The sequence below is a fragment of the Lynx canadensis genome, chromosome D4 (genome assembly GCF_007474595.2).
Source record: "Lynx canadensis isolate LIC74 chromosome D4, mLynCan4.pri.v2, whole genome shotgun sequence".
NCBI lineage: Eukaryota > Metazoa > Chordata > Mammalia > Carnivora > Felidae > Lynx > Lynx canadensis.
In genome coordinates this window covers 59793857-59812455 of record NC_044315.2, presented here as the reverse complement: position 1 = coordinate 59812455, position 18599 = coordinate 59793857, and the positions used below count along the sequence as shown (strand labels likewise).

Sequence of the window (18599 nt, the reverse complement as noted above, 5' to 3'; positions counted from 1 at the left end):
CTCAGTTGGTTAAGTGTCCGACGTTGGCTCAGGTCATGATCTCATGGTTAGTGAGCCCCACATCAGGCTCTGTGCTGACAGCTTAGTCTGGAGCCTGCTTCCAATTCGGTGTGTCTCTCTCTGCCCCACCCCCGCTCGTGCGTCCTTTCTTTCTCTCAAAAAATAAACATTTAAAAAAAAAAAAAAAGAAAATTAAAAAAAAAAAAAAAAGCCCTGATCATGTCAAATGCTGACAATAGTGTTGAACAACATTCCTGGTTGGAATGCAAAATAGTACAACCACTTTGGAAGACAATTTGGCAGTTTCTTAAAAAGCTAAACATAGTCCTACCATATGATCCAGCAATCGTGCTCCTAGGTATTTACCGAACAAGTGTTGGAAACATGTCTACACAAAAACCGGCAAAAAATATTTAACAGCAATTGTGAATAATAACCCCAAACTGGAACAACAAAGAGGTCCTTTAATAGGTGAATGGATAAACAAGCTATGGTACATCCAGATGATGGGTATGATTCATCAATATAAAGAAATGAGCTATCCAGCCACAAAAAGACATGGAGGAACTTTATTATTATTTTTTTATTTTTTTTCAATATATGAAATTTATTGTCAAATTGGTTTCCATACAACACCCAGTGCTCATTCCAACAGGTGCCCTCCTCAATGCCCATCACCCACCCTCCCCTCCCTCCCACCCCCCATCAACCCTCAGTTTGTTCTCAGTTTTTAACAGTCTCTTATGCTTTGGCTCTCTCCCACTCTAACCTCTTTTTTTTTTTTTTCCCCTTCCCCTCCCCCATGGGTTTCTGTTAAGTTTCTCAGGATCCACATAAGAGTGAAACCATATGGTATCTGTCTTTCTCTGTATGGCTTATTTCACTTAGCATCACACTCTCCAGTTCCATCCACGTTGCTACAAAGGGCCATATTTCGTTCTTTCTCATTGCCCTGTAGTACTCCATTGTGTATATAAACCACAATTTCTTTATCCATTCATCAGTTGATGGACATTTAGGCTCTTTCCATAATTTGGATATTGTTGAGAGTGCTGCTATAAACATTGGGGTACAAGTGCCCCTAGGCATCAGTACTCCTGTATCCCTTGGGTAAATTCCTAGCAGTGCTATTGCTGGGTCATAGGGTACATGGAGGAACTTTAAATACATATTGCTAAATGAAAGAAGCCAGTCTGAAAGGCTACATACTGTATGATTCCAACCATTTGACATTCTGGAAAGGGCAAAACTATAGACAGGGTAGAAAGATCAATAGTTGTCAGTGATTGGGAGAGGAAGAGAGGAAAGAATGGGTGGAACATGGGGCCTGAGGGTTGGTTGTACAACTGTTCTGCATGATACTATAATGGTGGATACATGGCACTAAAGCATCTGTCAAAATTCATAAACCATGTAACACAAAGACTGAAACCTAATGTAAACTATGGACTTTAGTTGGTCCGTAAATTTTAATAAATGAATCACACTACTATAGGATGTTAAAAATAGAGTAAACTGTGGGGGCAGGGGATGGAATATATGGGAAACTGGTGTTCCTTGCTCAGCTTTTCTATAAACCTAAAACTGCTCTAAAATATGAAGTCTGTTAAGTATTAAAAAGTTTAAATGAGATAATATTTGAGAAATATACATAGCACAGAAAGTCAACTGTAGTTTATCTACTTTTATTATTAATTCATTGCAATTATTTATGTCAGGATCAATTACTTTTTATGTAAGTTGATTTGGGGTTCATATCATAATTTACTGATTATAGATTCTGCTATTGTAAATTTTAGGGATTATTATTTTTAAAAAATTTTTTAATGTTTATTTTTGAGAGAGAGAGACAGAGAGACAGAGTGTGAGCAGGGGAGGGGAAGAGAAAGAGGAAAACACAAAATCCAAAGCAGGCTCCAGGTTCCACATTGTCAGCACAGAGCTCTACGTGGGGCTCGAACACAGGAACCTTGAGATCATTACCTGAGCCAAAGTCAGACGCTTAACTGACTGAGCCACCCAGTCATCCCTAGGGATTATTATTTTTAATAATAATTAAAATTATGCATATCAAAATGTTTTCCAAATGTTGTTTTTCTTTCATTAATCTTTAGTCCATGATAAACTTTGCCACGAGTTTTTTTTTTTTTTCAACGTTTATTTATTTTTGGGACAGAGAGAGACAGAGCATGAACGGGCGAGGGGCAGAGAGAGAGGGAGACACAGAATCGGAAACAGGCTCCAGGCTCTGAGCCATCAGCCCAAAGCCCGACGCGGGGCTCAAACTCATGGACCGCGAGATCGTGACCTGGCTGAAGTCGGACGCTTAACCGACTGCGCCACCCAGGCGCCCCATTCACGAGAAGTTTTAACTAGTATTAGTTTTATTTTCTGTGTATTATTTTTCCTAGTATTCACCATGAGGGTCAAACATGGTGGGGTCAACAGATTCTATTCTTTGATTTACAGACATATGATTTTTACTCAGCTTTTTAGGAACCTGTTGCTTGCCTACAAGACTTCACAACCCCACCTCTCTCCACCCCATTTATGAAATAGAAGAGGGTTTTCTGAGGTCTTCTTATAAGGGACAAGCAGATAAAAATCAACACAATCCCACTCACACACTGGTTTAGAACAGACTTTTTGTTCTCTCTGTGAATGAGTGAACACCAAGGAAAGAGAGGCTGTGGATGCCCCACGCACCTGGAAATAACCCCCTCTCCTCTTCATCTTGAAGTTCTGTGTAGGAAAGAGCACTGGTAGTTTCCACATTTTCATTCCCACTTTGCTTAAAAAACCAGTTTTGATTTGGGCAGCAATTCAACAAATGAAAAGACTAAAGTTCTTAACCTCTCTGACAGCTAAGAGTGACCAAAGTTTAGGTCAATGATATGTGAACAGAGTATGATGGGGGACTTTGGGGAGGCTGGTCAGATGGGACAGATACAGCTGGGAGGGCCTCTTTTCCCTCCTTCTTTTCTCCTGCCTGCAGTCTCAAGTGTAGACCTGGACCATGGACAGCCTTGATGATAGAAACCACATGCTAGGATGCTGGGGAAGGACAGATGACCCGTGGTCTTCCATGATGAGCAGTCCAGGACCAATAAGGACGGCCTGCCTCTAGAGCTTTTTTGGGTTTGGGGGGTTTGCTTTTGTCTTTGGTTTGTTTTATTAGCAAATGTCCTCCACCATAGGGGTTGTAGGAAAGTTTTGTGAATACAGAAAAGGGCAGGTTAAGAGGACGGCCCCTCTCCTGGAACATAAGTGATTTTCTCTGGTTATTGTCAGTAAGTCACAAATAAGTCAGTGCTATCGTCCAGTTGCCTGGGGTGGGGGTCACTGGAGTTGTCCCACAACAGAAAAAAGAGCTCTTTTATGTGAAAGAGATAGAAATCTTTGTGCCACATTATTTTTCTACTGGATTTTCTACTATACATAGGCAAATATAGGAGCTTTGCCATTGAATCACTATGTGACCTTGTACAAGATAGGCCCTTTCTCTGGGACACAGCCCTTTGTGCATAGTGGCAGAGACAGGTATGCAGGCAGCTTGCATGATTCTGAGACTTGGTGCTTCTGCCTGGCTGACATTCATGCCCTCTTCTGTTCGGAACAGGACATTAGTGTTTCTTTAGGGAACTGCCCCTTCCCCACCCTTCATCCTAGTGGCTAAGTGAGACTGACAGCCCTTGCTGGGTCCAGTGGTGAACATATGACCCAGGCCTCAGCAGCTGTGGGGTGCACAGAGCTGGCTGAAGGAGACCAACCTCATGTGTGGAGCTACTAGTACAATGTACACGCGTACACATCAGCTTGCGGGCTCGTGTATGCACTCTTCTTGGGTCTTCCCCAGGACCCCTTGTGTGTGCCTGGCCATGGACACAAAGCCTGGCTACCATACACTGTGTTCCTTTCTGTACCCATATCACTCCATCTCAACACTCCAACCTGTTTTGATGGAGCTGGACCTCACTGAGCATCCACTTCTGTGGTTCTGTATCAGGCTTTTGTTGCACAATTAGGAAACTGAGGCCAAGAGTGAGTCAAGGACCAGTCTGGGGCCCAGGAGGTGGGCAGAGTCCAGAGGATAAGGAAGGGCTTTGGCCTTGTAGGCCAGGGCTCAACACATCCTGAAAGAGTTTACTTGGTGATGAGAAACTCTAGAATCCCAGGGGGCCCCTGCCCACCTCCCCTCCATTGTGGAGGTCATTTTCTTCTCCACATCCTCACATGTGCTCAGGCACACTCACACTGACTTCTCGGGTGGGGAACATGGAGGCATGGTCAAGAAAGAGCAGACATGGGAGAACTTACAAGAGGGAGAATGGAAAGAGGTTGGAGGCAGCTCTATCATGGGGCAGTGGCATCCATTTCCCTAACTACCTGCCCGATAGGGAAGTCCCTAAGATCCCAAGGGTAGCTTTGAGAGAAGGACTGGGGTCTTGCAGTCTACCTCTGTGAGCACCTGGAACTACAATGAGCCCACAGTCCCTAGTGTGGACAGTGGCTACAGGAAAACAGGTCAGGAGGTAGGTCAGTGACAGGCCAGGGGACAGGCAATGCAGGGTGGGGGACAGGTGAGGAGGACAGGATGTGCCTGGTGTGTGTGAAGGAGGGTTAGAAGGGGTCTGGAGCAAGGCCAAGGCTTCTTCCAGGCTCCCCTTCCCCATGACCTCATTCATGCTTCTTGGGATCATCTCCAAAACAATGGCTTGCCCCCAAGTCTTTGTCCACTTTTGGGGAACCAAAAAGTATGCTGAGGCGCTATACTGGCTGTATACCTTTGAGGAGGTTGTCTTGACCTTCTGAACTTGAGTTTCCACATCTGTAAATGGGAGCAAAAGCCTACCTCATCAAGTCATTAAAACAGGTAAAACATAGGAAAATCCAAACTGATGCAAAGTCAAAATGCAAACCAGGTAAAAGGAACAGGAGGTGATGAAATCAAGGAAGGAATGTAAGCAGTCCATCCAAGTGCCACAAAAAGCTACTAACAAATGAGATCTGGCGTGGTTAGGCCATTTAATCAAGGAAGAGAAAATCAGCAAGGAAGATGCAAGATGGAGGCTTCCAGAGGGAAGGATCTGAGTCTCACAAGATTTAAGGGGCCCCTAGGAAAATTAAGGAGTCCTGGAAGATTTTCCTCAAAATGCTATAATTTGGTCAGGCAAGTTGCCAGGCAGATACCCAATCAAGACTGGATGAATTCTTTGTGGGTTGCATGGTTGCAATTATCTTACACTTTGTTAAATGTAAATATACCCATATGCCCAGATAATTTTATTATTTCATTTTCCAAGATGAAGTGCCAAGCATGCCTATTGGAATTATGTCCTCTGAATTACTGGTCTCTATTTTAAGTGGCCCAATACTGTGACCCACCAACCCTGAGAACCACATGGAACCCCCTTTCACCTCTGTCCTCCTTACCCATCCACGTGGGCAGGGACCACACCATGTCCTGGTCACTGATGAAGCTACTGTGCTGGGTATAGAGCAGGGATGGATGAACGGATGGATGGATGGATGGGCGGACAGATGGATAGAGAAGGAGTCCATAAAAAATGAACCTTTATGTGGGGTGGGTTGAGGGTGTCACAAGTACAGGCCCTGGATGGTATCCACGGAGCGCTTCCAGCTGTCCTTCCAGTGCTGAGCCTCCTTCACCTGCAATGTGTTGTCGTCCTGGATCTTCTTCAACTCCTCTTCAAATAATGCTAAATATTTCTGGGAGCAAACCAGCAGGAGGAGGCCAGATGAGGAGGGACTTTTGGACTCTGGGACCTACAGGAATGCAATACCCCACTGGCGGGTGGTTTTTAACCTACTCCAGACACTGACAAGGGTTCCACAAATCACTTCTCATGTAATCTGTCCAGCAACCCATTTGGCAGGTCCAGTCGTTTTATAGATGGGGAAACTGAGGCTCAGAATCTTGCCTGGGGTCACCCAACTAGAAAGAGGCTGAGCAGGGACAAGGACCCATCCCCATGATTCTGGACTCTGCACCATTCCTAACTGCCATCCCGCACTGTGGCTTCCTTGGAGCTCAGGGGACTTGGTTTCCATGTAAGGCTGATCCCTCCACACCTTGAGCCCTTACTGAACTTGACAGAGGTGTCCCCTCTGCCCAAGCTTGGCATAGTGGCCAGGGAAGGGCGTGGGCTCTCCCCCAGTGGGGTCAGCCTATCTTGTACCCTGGGCAGGACAAGATTTCTCTCTCGGCACCAGGACCAACATTGCCACAGGCAGCATCTGGGTGCAGCCTCCTCTTTAGACAGGCCCCAGGGGTGACTAATAGGCACTGGGCTCAAATCCTGCCTTTGTTACTTCATAGCAGCACGAGGGGGACACATTTCTTTAAGCTTCAATGTCCTCATCAGTACTAGGTGGACAATTCTTTCCATCATGGGGCCATTATGAGGAGTCAGTGAGATGCCTCATGTTGAGAGAAGCATGGCAGGTGCTCAGTAACTGCCAGCTGCTCTACCCACTGCCTCCCACTGCTCCCATGGCCTCTGTGCCTCTTACTACTCTGTCCCCTCACTCTGACTCAACTGTTCTTCCAGAGGTCTTCCTTCACCCCTCAGTCTGGGTGGGGTGTCCCTCAGCTGGGCTCCCCCTGGCACTGGGGCTCATGCCATCAGACCCACACTATCACTAGGATTGGACATGACCCACGAACATGGGTCTGCAAACATTAACTGTCTTGAGTGTTGACACTGTGCTCTGGGGCCCCCTGGCATGGGTCACCTTCCCCATGGGCCAACCATGAGGGCACCTTGGGATGGGAAGCTCCCTTCTTCCCAAGGCAGCCAAACTGAGCTGCCCTGTGCTCCCTAGGACATGCCCATCTACACCCTGTCTCTCGACTCACCAGGTAGACGGCATCTCGGGCTTCCACGGTTGCCAGGTGGCCCAGGGTCGTTTTGGTGGTGATGATGGATGATGTTTTCCGGAGGAGAATCTTGTTTTGGATGGTGACGTCAGTGGGTTTGATTCCTGGCCACTTCCTACAAATAAACATGCATGTAAAAGTCTGACATGCTTGTCATCGTCCTTCACAGCGCACCCTCCAATCCCGGTGGAAACGTTTGGCATATCTTTGCCTTTTTTTAATTTTTAAAAGATCATGTTGTAAATGTCTTCATTAAAAGAAAAACCTCACTGAGCATTTAACATTAAGTTTCTTCAAGTTCTTTTTCCTACTTTCACACTGAATTCGTGTGTGTAGCCGGTCTTGGGTTCTGCACGGGAGAGAGGAATGCTGCACTTCTAGTTGTCTCCCTTTTGCAGGCCTCAGTTTCCTCAGCAGTGGGCCAGCCAGGTGGCAGTCACCGATTCCTGGCCCATTTTTCCTACTGTGTTGGGCAAATCACTGCCTTACTTCCTCTTCCAGAGTCACATTCTTGGGGCACAGAGAACAAGGACTTTGACAGCTCTTATCACACATGCAGCGCTCCACAGTACGACCAGTGACTCAAGAATGTGCCCCATACTGGGATGGGCCTCCCTTTCTTTGGGGGCCCCTTTGTGGGTCCTTACCAAAGGAACTAATAGCTGGTGAGCTCTTAACTGTGTGCCAGGGGCACTCTAAGTACAATCTCATGAAACTTTCTCTTTGTAATACCACAGAAGGTGGGCTTCCATGCGCATTTCACAGGCAAGGAAACTGAGGCTTAGAACATAATGCCTTTCCAAGGCTTCCAGTTGTCCCTGACTATGCCGCTGCCTCGTGCTCCAGCAAACTCAGCCATTGGTGGTATTCTTCAATGCTCTTGGCTCTTACCTGCTCCCCCGCTCAATCAGGGGCTTCTCACTTTCTTCCTTCAGGGAAAGCCTAGCGAGTTTCCTCCGTATGAGGATTGATGTTTTCTGTTTGGTAGGCTCCATCCCTGGCAGGCAAAAGACAGGTTATGACCATAGCCTCACACACGGGCTGAGATCAAGGGGATTTCCCCCGACCTTACGTTTAGAGGGATGAGGACTTGCTCCCTTCCTCCCGACTTGGAGTGTCCAGTGGGAGGCAGAGCCCAGTCCCACAGGGAAGCTGGAAGCACCATATCTGAAGGCCCAGGGGGGGTGGGGGGGCTGGTGATGGGAGGTGTGATTTAGGCGGTCTTCCCAGCTCCAAAGCCCAGAGCCCGACGCTCTGACCTTCACACAGCTTCCACAAGCCTCCAAATAAGCTCTATAGACCCCTCTTTGTCTTATACTAGCTCAAATGGGTTCTGAACTATCCCTGGGGCAAACACATTCAATGTTGTCCCTCTGATATCTGGCTCACTGACCTGTCCTTTCAAGTGCCTTCCTGACGGGGCTGCAGCAGCCGAGTGACAGCCAGCAGGCAGGAGCTCCCCCGATCTGCCAGGGAGGACAGGGCCAGGCTGCTTGGCCCAGAAGCCGGAGTTACAGCAGGAGAGGCCTCCCTGGGGCTGGTACGGGGCTCTTCCAGCTCCACGGTTCCTTCCAAGTTACCAAGAGTGGCTTCCCTGCTGCCTGCTCTGCCCAGCCTCCTTCAGGCCTCATCTCTAGTGCCTCTGCAGGCCCTGCTTTCCCAAACAAGGCCTGCACTGGACACAGAGACTTCCAATATGGGAAAATGACCACTACCTCAAAATGCATATACATTGTGACCCAAAAAGTCCACTTCCAGGAACCTATTGCCCCAGAATAGAGATATAAGGATGAAGATGTTCCCTTCAGCACAATTATAGGAGTGAAAAATTGGAAATGGCCCCACGTTCAACAGCAGAGGACTAATGAATAAAGTACAATGCACAGCAAGTGAAAATGCTCAAGAAGATGATTGACTGGCTTGGCTAATGTCCACCCGAGGGCGAATTAGGTCATGGAAGAGCACACACCCTGTAACACACACACACACACACACACACACACACACACACACTCAGGTCTGTGCCCAAAAGGAAAGGACTGGAAAGATGAGACAGCAAACATTAAGGGCACTTAGTTCTGAGTAGAAGGACTGTTTTCTTCCCTTTCTTTGTAATTAAGATTGAGTTTTTAATTAAAAATATTTTTAATGTTTTTATTTATTTTGAGAGAGAGAGAGAGAGAGTGATTAAGCAAGGGAGGGGCCGAGAGAGAGGGAGACACAGAATCCGAAGCAGTCTCCAGGCTCAGAGCTGCCAGCACAGAGTGTGATGCAGGGCTTGAACCCACGAATTGTGAGACCATGACTTGAGCCAAAGTCAGACGCTTAACCAACTGAGCCACCTAGGCACCCCAAGTTTTTAATTTTTACAATGAATTGTCTTTGTAATAAAAACTTTTGAGAGTGCATGTGTGAGCAAGTCGGGGAGGGGTTAGAGGGAAAGGGAGAGACAGTTAAGCTGGCTCCATGCTCAGAATGGAGCCTGATATGGGACTTGATTGATCAAACCATGAGATTACGACCTGAGCCAAAATCGAGAGTCAGACACTCAATCAGCTGAGCCATCCAGGGATCCCAAAAGCTCTTAAAAATAAAAGTAATATATTTTAATTACTCACTAGGTAAGTAAATGGATAACATTTACTATATGATTTAAACCTTGGGGTGCCTGGAAGGCTCAATTGGTTAAGCGTCAGACTTCAGCTCAGGTCATGATCTCGCAGTTCATAAGTTCGAGTCTGGCATCGGGCTCTGTGCTGACAGCTCAGAGTCTCAGCCTGCTTCAGATTCTGTGTCGCTCTCCTTCTCTGACCCCTCCCCTGCTCATGCTCTGTCTCTGTCTCTCTTTCTCTTTCAAAAATAAACAAAATAAAAAAATATTAATCTTTATATAGTTATAAAAGCAAAACACACGTTAGAAAAAGTTTAAACATCACCTAACGGGGGAAAAGAAAAAAATTTAGGAGTCTGTCACCATTCCACCCACCAGGGGTGATCATTGCCAACAATGTGGGACCTGTCCCTCAGGCTCTGTCTTTCTCATTCTGTGTCTGTCCCTCACACAGATTCACATACATATATGTGAATATATGTTTATATCACATATGCACTTTTTAAAAAAAATGGTATCATAGATAAGTACTAATTGTGAACTTGCTTTTTCCCATAACAGTATTCCTTCCTGACTCTGCACACTGGCACGCGTAGACACACTGACCCCTTTTAACGGCTGCCCAGTATGCACTTGTACATTGGGACCATAATTTACTGATCCAATCACCTACACGTGGATGTTAGTGTTGTTTCCAGTTCTTTGCAACAACAAATGGTGCTGTGATGAATATGCTTGGAAAGATATCTTTGGAAAAATTGTGTAAGTATTTCTGTCAGATATATTCCTAGTGTTAGAACTGCCGGGTGAAAGGTATACACCGTCTGAATTTTGACAGGTGCTGACAGAGGGCTCTCCAAGACAGGGATATTGATGTACACCTCTCCAGGGGGTCTCTGTGGTACCTGGGATTTCTGACATTCTCACCAGGGCTGGGTGTCACTCAATTTGCAAACCTTGCCAGGCTGTTGGTGAAAAGTGATATCTTAATAGTGTTTACATTCTCATTATTCATCCTCAGTGAGGTCAAGCATCTTTTATACTCACTGGACATATGAACTGCTTCTCTTTTGCATTGCATGTGTTTGTCCTTTGCCTCTTTTTAGAAATGTAACCTCTACCATGGGGGAGGTTAGGTCTTTTTCTGGCCTATAGCCTGTTAGGAACATTTGTCCAGTTGTGGTTTTTCTTTCAAGTTTTTGACATTTTTCTTCGTTTTTATTTTGGCCATGGAGGAGTGCCAGCCATCGCCTTCACAGCTTCTGGCTCTCATCTCCTACTTAGGGAAGCTGTCCCTACTCCAAGATTATGAAAACATTTACTATTAGGGTTATTTTTTTACATATAATTTTTGACCCATTTGGGATCTACTTTTTTCATTAAAAAAACAACAACACCTTACTGTTAACGAAAACCAAAAACCATCAGTCCTCTCGGTAGAGAATCTGGTTTCATTCCAGGGAGCTGGGGAAAAGCAGATGCCCTGGGCCCATCTGCCTCCACCTCACCCCCACCCCTGGGGCTCAGGCACAAGGTCCACGGCACCACTTACTTGCAACCCGGACATCGTCGATGGTGACCACTTCATCCAACTGCAGCAGGAACTTCTCGGTGAAGGTGGCCAGGCTGGCTATGAAAAACCGGCCGTACTTCCTGGTGAATTCCTGCAGGGAACATGGGGAGTCTGCGGCTGCAAGGAGAGGGGTCTGCCCCCAAGGCCAGCTGAGGGAGGACTTGGGGAGCTGGCAGGTGAGACGAGACCAAAGCCATGAGTCAACTATGTCCGAGTTAAGTGGCATCTGGTCCTCAGCCAAGAGGCCTCTCCCAAGAGCTGACTGGGCTCAAAGATAGGAAATGGTTTAGAACTGGTCAAGCTGGGCACCTGCGTGGCTCAGTCAGCTAAACATCTGACTTCGGCTCTGGTCATGATCTCACAGTTTGTGAGTTTAAGCCCCACTTCGGGCTCTGGGCTGACAGCACAGAGGCTAGAGCCTGCTTCGGATTCTGTGTCTCCCTCTTTCTCTGCCCCTCCCCCACTTGCTTTCTCTCTCTCTCTCTCTCTCTCTCTCTCTCTCAAAAATAAAGAAACATTAAAAAAAAAGAGGTGGCCAAGGAACACCCAGAGGTTATTCACTAAACACAAAATACATAGATGTGGGTCTTGAAAAAAATTCTCATTAGTAATTTTGTAATTAATTCATTTAGAAATCAAAAGATGCAAGTTAAGCCAGCCAGTAATGACCAGCCAGCTCTATGAAACCTGCTGGCTTTCATGACCCCTTTGGCCAGGGTACCATCTAGGGGCCATGCTCAGTGCTGTTGCTGGACTGTCAGTTGGGGGAGTCTCTCTGGGGGCAGTACAGCCCTCAGCACCCAGGCCCAGCAGCCAATGGCACTACTGACCTCAAGCTTCTCCCTGGTTGCCATAATCACAGTGTCTAAATCGTTCTGCCTTTTCTCTTCCACCTGACACAGAGACTCCATTTCTTGGATATGTGCGGGATGTCCGAGATTTTGATGGAGCTTCTGGGCATTTTCATCCTTTAATCAAACAATCCAGAAATCAGTGGGGATTTTGACCTGGTCTCTAGGTCAGGGCCAGAATGTCACGGGCCCATGCCCTCTGCTAAATGGCCATAGTCAGACTTGTGTGCTCTGACCCGGGTGTGGGAAAGGCCATGGATGGACAGAGGAAGGCAGAGAAGGCAAGATGGGGGCATGACTGGAGCTGACTCTGAGGGCTGGGGAGTGGGAGAGCTGAGCAGCAGCTCCAGTATAACCAGAGCCTTAAGTCCAATAAAATCAATGGCATCCATGTCTGTGCTCCAAGAACCAGGTAGACCTTTGCTGCTCATGTCAATGACCACACTCCCACAGAATCAGCAGACCCACTCGTTAAATCCAAAAAAGGAATTTATTGAACACCTTCTATGAAGAAGAAGGCATTTCTCCAATGCCCTGTGTCCCTTAGTCCCCATGCAACAATGCCAGCCTGGCCAGTTCTGCCTATGCCTTGCCCCCATTTTTGAGCTCCCAGGGGCCCTTCGTCCCAGAGGAGGACTAGTCCTGGGGCTCCCACCTTCCTTATCTCCAGCTTCTCCTGATAATCCCAGAACTGTCTCCGGATCTCTTTGGCAGATGCACAGAATCTTTTCCAGTGGTGTTCTTTGAAGTTCTCCATCACCAGCCAGCAGACCTGGGGCAGCAGCTCCTCAAATCTCCTCATCTGGGCCCGTAATTCTACAGGAGTTGGGAGGTGGGGGACCAGGCGAGGGAACAGAGCAGAGCCAAGCTGCTGAAGTGATCTCTCCCACAAAGCCCCAAAGCAATTTCCCAAAGAGAAGGACTTGGTCTACAATGTGGTCATAGCTATCTCATTAGGAGGGATCCTGTGGTCAGAGCAGTACAGAAAATACTAGATTAAGCAAATTCAAAGGACTTCTCTTCAATACTCTACAGGACTTCCCAGCTTATGAAAAGTGCATGGAGCCTTGAGGAGTCTGTTTTATCCATTATCTCCTCAAAGATTGCCTCGACCCTGGTCCCCTTCTGTCCCTGGGGACCCCTAAGTAGCCCCACGTTACACCTACCTTCTCATCCATATCCCTTTACCTCTCCCAGACTATCATCTCTTTGTTTCTCTGCATTGTGTTTTGGAAATTTTCTCTGATAGTAGAAGCCATTCACAATTTCAAAATTTCAACTATTTATTTTTCCAATATAGAAGTTCTATGTGGTTCTCTTTCCTATCTATTTGGTCATTTTCATAGTCTCTCACTCCTTCCTCATGTTTCCAGTATCCTTTTTAATTTAACTGTAATAAATACATTATTTTATATTCTGTGTCTAATAGGTTCAGTATCTGAAGTCTTTACTGATCTCCTTCTGCTGCCTCATGCTTTAGGGGCCTTTTCCCTGTGTGTGTGTGTGTGTGTGTGTGTGTATGTGTGTGTTGTTTGTTTGTTTACTGTGAGCTCTTCTTCTGGGAATTTGACTTGTGAGAATCCTTAGAGGCATGAATTGAAGGTGGGTTTCTTTTCTAGAAAGGATTTATGGTGTCTACCAGATAAGCATCTGGGCACCACTAATTCAAGACCATTTTAAGCTAAATTGTCGGTTGGAGGTCTTTTGGATGATCTACAAAAACAAAGTTAACTTCAGGCACCAAGGCCATTTTATAGTTACAGATTCTTATTAGAGTTTCCCTTCTGCTTTACCCAGTACCAAGGTTTTTTTTTTTCTTTTTTTTTTTTTAATTTTTTTTTTTCCAACGTTTATTTATTTTTAAGACAGAGAGAGACAGAGCATGAACGGGGGAGGGGCAGAGAGAGAGGGAGACACAGAATCGGAAACAGGCTCCAGGCTCTGAGCCATCAGCCCAGAGCCTGACGCGGGGCTCGAACTCCTGGACCGCGAGATCGTGACCTGGCTGAAGTCGGACGCTTAACCGACTGCGCCACCCAGGCGCCCCTTTTTTTTTTTTTTTTTTAAATATTTTTAATGTTTATTTACTTTTGACAGACAGAGACAGAGAATGAGCAGGGTAGAGGCAGTGAGAGAGAGAGAGAGGGAGAGAGAATCCAAAGCAGGCTCCAGGCTTTGAGGTGTCAGCACAGAGCCTGATATGGGGCTCGAACTCACAAACCGTGAGATCTGACCTGAGGCAGTCAGACGCTTAACCAACTGAGCCACCCAGGCACCCCCCAAGGTTTTTTAATAAGACAGTTTCCTTCTAGTTGCTACTGCTGGTGGTGCTGAAGGACAGGGGAGGGGGACTTGGTTTCTTTCTCATTCACCCCACTTTGCAGCTAGAGCCCTGAGGGGGTGGTCCCAGTTTTCTGTGGCTTGTGTCCTTCCAGACTTTGCACCATGGGTGGTCTGGGGCTTTGTCTTCTGCTCCCAAAGCCCTGGAGGCCATGAAAACAAAGGCTCAAGCTCACCTGGGAGTCAGCAATATCCTTACGGCAATGTGTTACTGTTCAATTTCTTTCTTGGAGTTCCTATTTTCACCCAATGTGGGACCCTTGTGTATTTCTTACTTTATGGGTAGCTCATCAATTAAAAGAGCTCATCCCAAAAATGGTATATCCAATACTTGTAAATGTTTTCAGTGGGAAAGGTGGTCAGGATACTGGACTCCCAAATTTCAGGAAATGGAAGTCTCCATTTAATGGGAACTGTGACTCTTCCAGAGAGGGACATAATCTTCGGCATTTCCCAAACCCATACGTTTGACCACAGAACCTTTCTTTTGAGGAAGGTCACATAGGATAGGATCCCAGACTTCACATGGGGACATTCTGAGCTAGAGAAACAAAATGCTCCAGTAGTTTCAATGCCAGTCATTCTATAGCCACAGTAGTGAGAGCCACCACTGGTTATTTCCTCTGTATATGGCAAGTCTGTGTAGTGGGCTTAATCCTCAAAAAACTTGCACAGTGAGTGTTGTCTTTATCTCCAGTTTACAGACAAGGAAACTGAGGCCCACAGAGGTGAGGTGACTTGGTCAAGGTCATAAGGCAGAGAGAAGGCAGTGCTGGGCCTTGAAACTAGGTCTAGCTCTCCTCCAATCATCTCCCTCTTCTACCCAACACAGCAGGAATAATTAGGACTTACAACCGCATAAAACATGCGTGGCTACAGACAAAGATGCAGAGGAACGTGGAGAAATGGGCAAAGGTGGGCGCTGGGCGTGTTTTTACAGCCTCTTTAATGTCATTACAATAAATGTAAATGGCAAGATGTATTCTACCTGCCTGTTTTCATGTCCCTATTCTCCAGGAGCCTGTGTCTATCGGGGTCATCAAAGCCCAGCATGGGCCAGGCATACAGTTGATACTTAACAAATACCCGTGGAAAGTTTTCTTCAAACGTTCAAATACAGAGTTACCACATGACCCAGCAATTCCACTCCTAGCTATACATCCAAGAGAAAGGAAAACGTATGTCCACACAAAACGTGTATGTGAATGTTTATAACAGCAGTATTCACAGTAGCCAAAGGTGGAAACAGACAAATGTCTACTGATGCAGGGTAAACAAAACGTGGCATATGCACACAATGGAATAAGAGTGAGTCATGAAAAGGAATGAAATACTGACACATGCTACAACACGGATGAACCTTGAAAATGTTATGCAGAATGAAAGAAACCAGTCACAAAGGAGCACACAGTGATTCCGTGCATATGCAAGCTCAGAATAGGAAATCTACAGAGGCAGAAAGTAGTTGAGTGGTTGCTTAGGGCTGGGACAGTGATGGAGGGACAGGGAAGTAGTGATCGTTGCCCAACTCTGAGAATATACTAAAATCCACTGAATTGGAGATTTTACACAGGCAAATTGTGTGGTATGTGACTATCTCAATAAAGCTGTCAAAATTACCTGTGCAATGAACAAAACATTTTTAGGGGCGCCTGGGTGGCGCAGTCGGTTAAGCGTCCGACTTCAGCCAGGTCACGATCTCGCGGTCCGTGAGTTCGAGCCCCGCGTCAGGCTCTGGGCTGATGGCTCAGAGCCTGGAGCCTGTTTCCGATTCTGTGTCTCCCTCTCTCTCTGCCCCTCCCCCGTTCATGCTCTGTCTCTCTCTGTCCCAAAAATAAATAAACGTTGAAAAAAAAAAATTTAAAAAAAAAAAACATTTTTAGTGATACAAATCACCAGATTTCTCAAGAAAAGTCATTTTTTTTTTCAGCGTTGTTGTGCCTCCCAGTTAAATCTGATCAATGTTTTTACCTAATTCCAAGATGGCAGCTTTTCACAGGGAGGCTCCTGTGCCTCCCTCAGTGACCTCCTGGTCAGGAGGGCACCCTCCAGGCTGTGAGGCCCAGGCTCTGCTCAATTGGTGGCATGTGTCACACCCTCCACCTGCCTGCCCGCCTGCCGCCCAGACCCACCTATGAGGCAGGAGTTATGGTACTCGTCTGTCTGGACATGGTATTCCAGGATCCTCTTGCAGATATTCTCTGCACACTGGTCAAAGTTTTCGTACATGCAGTCAGGCCTGGTGACTGAGTGCTTCTCTTTGCGGTAAAACTCCTGCAAAAGAGGTCGATGCTGTCTGGGCAAGGATGCTCACCATGGGGCTCTGGCCCATGCTCCTGCATCCTCCACCCCACTCTCCACACCTCCTAGCCCATTCTCCTGATGTCACTCTTCGTACCCAACTGCCCTTTTTACCACTGCCAATATCCCAGTACTCAAGGCATGAGTGACTGAATGGCAAAACTCGTTTTTTGTCCTTCAAGACCCAAATGGAATCTCATTCCAATGACCAGGTTGAGAGTGTTCTATGAAGTGCCAAACTAGGTACTAGGCCAAAGGCCACAAATATGGATGACTCACAGACCCTATTCTGAAGGATTTGCAGCCTAGTTGGAGGCCAACAGGAACACACACAGACACCCCTGTGTGGGGTGTGCTGGAACTGTGCACTCGGTAGCTCCAGCAGCCCCATCCATCTCCCTGTGGTGCCGCCATGTCTGTTGCCCTATGCGGGGTGCTGGCCTCCCAGGGACAGAGACCGGGCTTGTTCCTCTTAGCCCACTCAGTATCTGACATGTAGTAAGTGTCCGAGAAATGTTTGGTGGCTCAGTAAGTGGATAAATGAATGAATGAGGTTTAATTTTTAGGATGAAGAAAACATCACATGAGGTGACAGAAGCTAGGTAGCTGTGGTTGTGGGTCCCTTTCTCTCAATTTCACCCACAAAGCCATTATCAGCAAAATCTAAGAGGCAGAGGTGGCTGGGGACATACGGCCAGCAGCCAGTCCAGGGGCACGCAGAGGCCTCTGGGCAGCAGCCCTCACCTCCACAACATTCAGCAGATGCTCATTGCTCTCCCAGAGGAGGGTCAGGATGATCCCTTTAAAATCCCTGAAAGACACAAAAGACAGATCCCTGAGGGGTCTTGTCTAATCACACCAAATGGTGTGGACAAAACCAAATGGACAGAACATTCTGAGTGCTCAGCAGCCCAGCCAGGATTGGACAGTTCATGTGATTCCCAGGTGTGTTCTCACCTAATATTTCTATTTGTCTAGTTTAATGGCTCTTGTATGTGATAAGCTGGGTTTGGCCCCTTCCAAGAGTCTATTCTCTTTTGGCCTCATCACTCATTGTAGCTACTTGCTCCTGCCCTGGGACCTTTGCACACACTGATTCCTCCCCAGAGAACATGGTTAACTTTCTTCTTGGTCACATTTGCTCCTGCTCTTCCTCAGATCCTAACCTGGTGGCAATTCCTGACCATCCTGGTCCAATGCTCTCAGAGTGGTCCTCAGCCCTACAACACTCCCCACAGAGGGATTTGGGATTGATTTTTGTGACCGGCTGATTAAACTCTATCTCTTCTAGAAGATGGTAAAGTCCATCTAGACAGACCGCACGTGTCTGTTTTGCTCACCATGGGACCCCCAGTCCCGCTACAGGGTCTGAACTTATTTGTACCTCAGTATTGGTTGAAAGAAGAAAGAACAATTTCTTATAAATATTAATCAAATAAGCAGGACTTCCTGTAGGACCAAACATCCGCCTTCCGGTACCTCTGCCATTTAGGCTGACTCTGCACACACTGGGGCTTGATTAAACAAAGTTGCCCAGTACCAGTGGATATTCCTGGCCAGTTAAGTCAATTATCTCAATAGTAAAAGTGAAATAAGGGAAGGGATAGATGTATTAGAACTTAATTTAACTTAGAACCTTAAGATGTAGGACACTTAATTTTTCACAATTTCTGTTAAGTGATGCAGCCAATTTCTAAAACATATGTATATAGGCCACTCACTGTTTCATTTTAAAATTCACTCATCATAACTAAAGAAAATTAGAAATATACTGAAAAGCAAAGGAGAAAACGAATGCCAACATTTTATTGTATTTCCTTCTGGCTGCTTTTAAAGTCAGTTTGGAATTAGGTTCATGTGTATTTTACATTCTGTTCACTTGTTAAGTGTTCCCCCACATTAAGATATCTTTTTAAATGGCTGTGTAACACCATCTAGTATGTAAGCACCATGGTTTGCAATCCTCTATTTTTGGACTGCTAGGTTTTCTGATTTTTTTTAATCTTTCTTTTTTTTAAATTT

The 18599-nt window shown here is 46.2% G+C and overlaps 1 protein-coding gene across 1 annotated transcript in view; it reads right to left on the bottom strand.

The window, feature by feature from the left end:
- Positions 1-2363: 2363 nt before the first annotated feature.
- Positions 2364-18599, bottom strand: part of CCDC180 (coiled-coil domain containing 180) — a 65146-nt gene continuing 48910 nt past the window's right edge. Inside the window, 8 exon segments of the mRNA XM_030292825.2 lie at positions 2364-5730; positions 6881-7016; positions 7793-7898; positions 11065-11176; positions 11916-12053; positions 12592-12752; positions 16409-16550; positions 17322-17388. Coding sequence (XP_030148685.2) covers positions 5599-5730; positions 6881-7016; positions 7793-7898; positions 11065-11176; positions 11916-12053; positions 12592-12752; positions 16409-16550; positions 17322-17388 — 994 coding nt within the window. The 3' untranslated portion in view covers positions 2364-5598.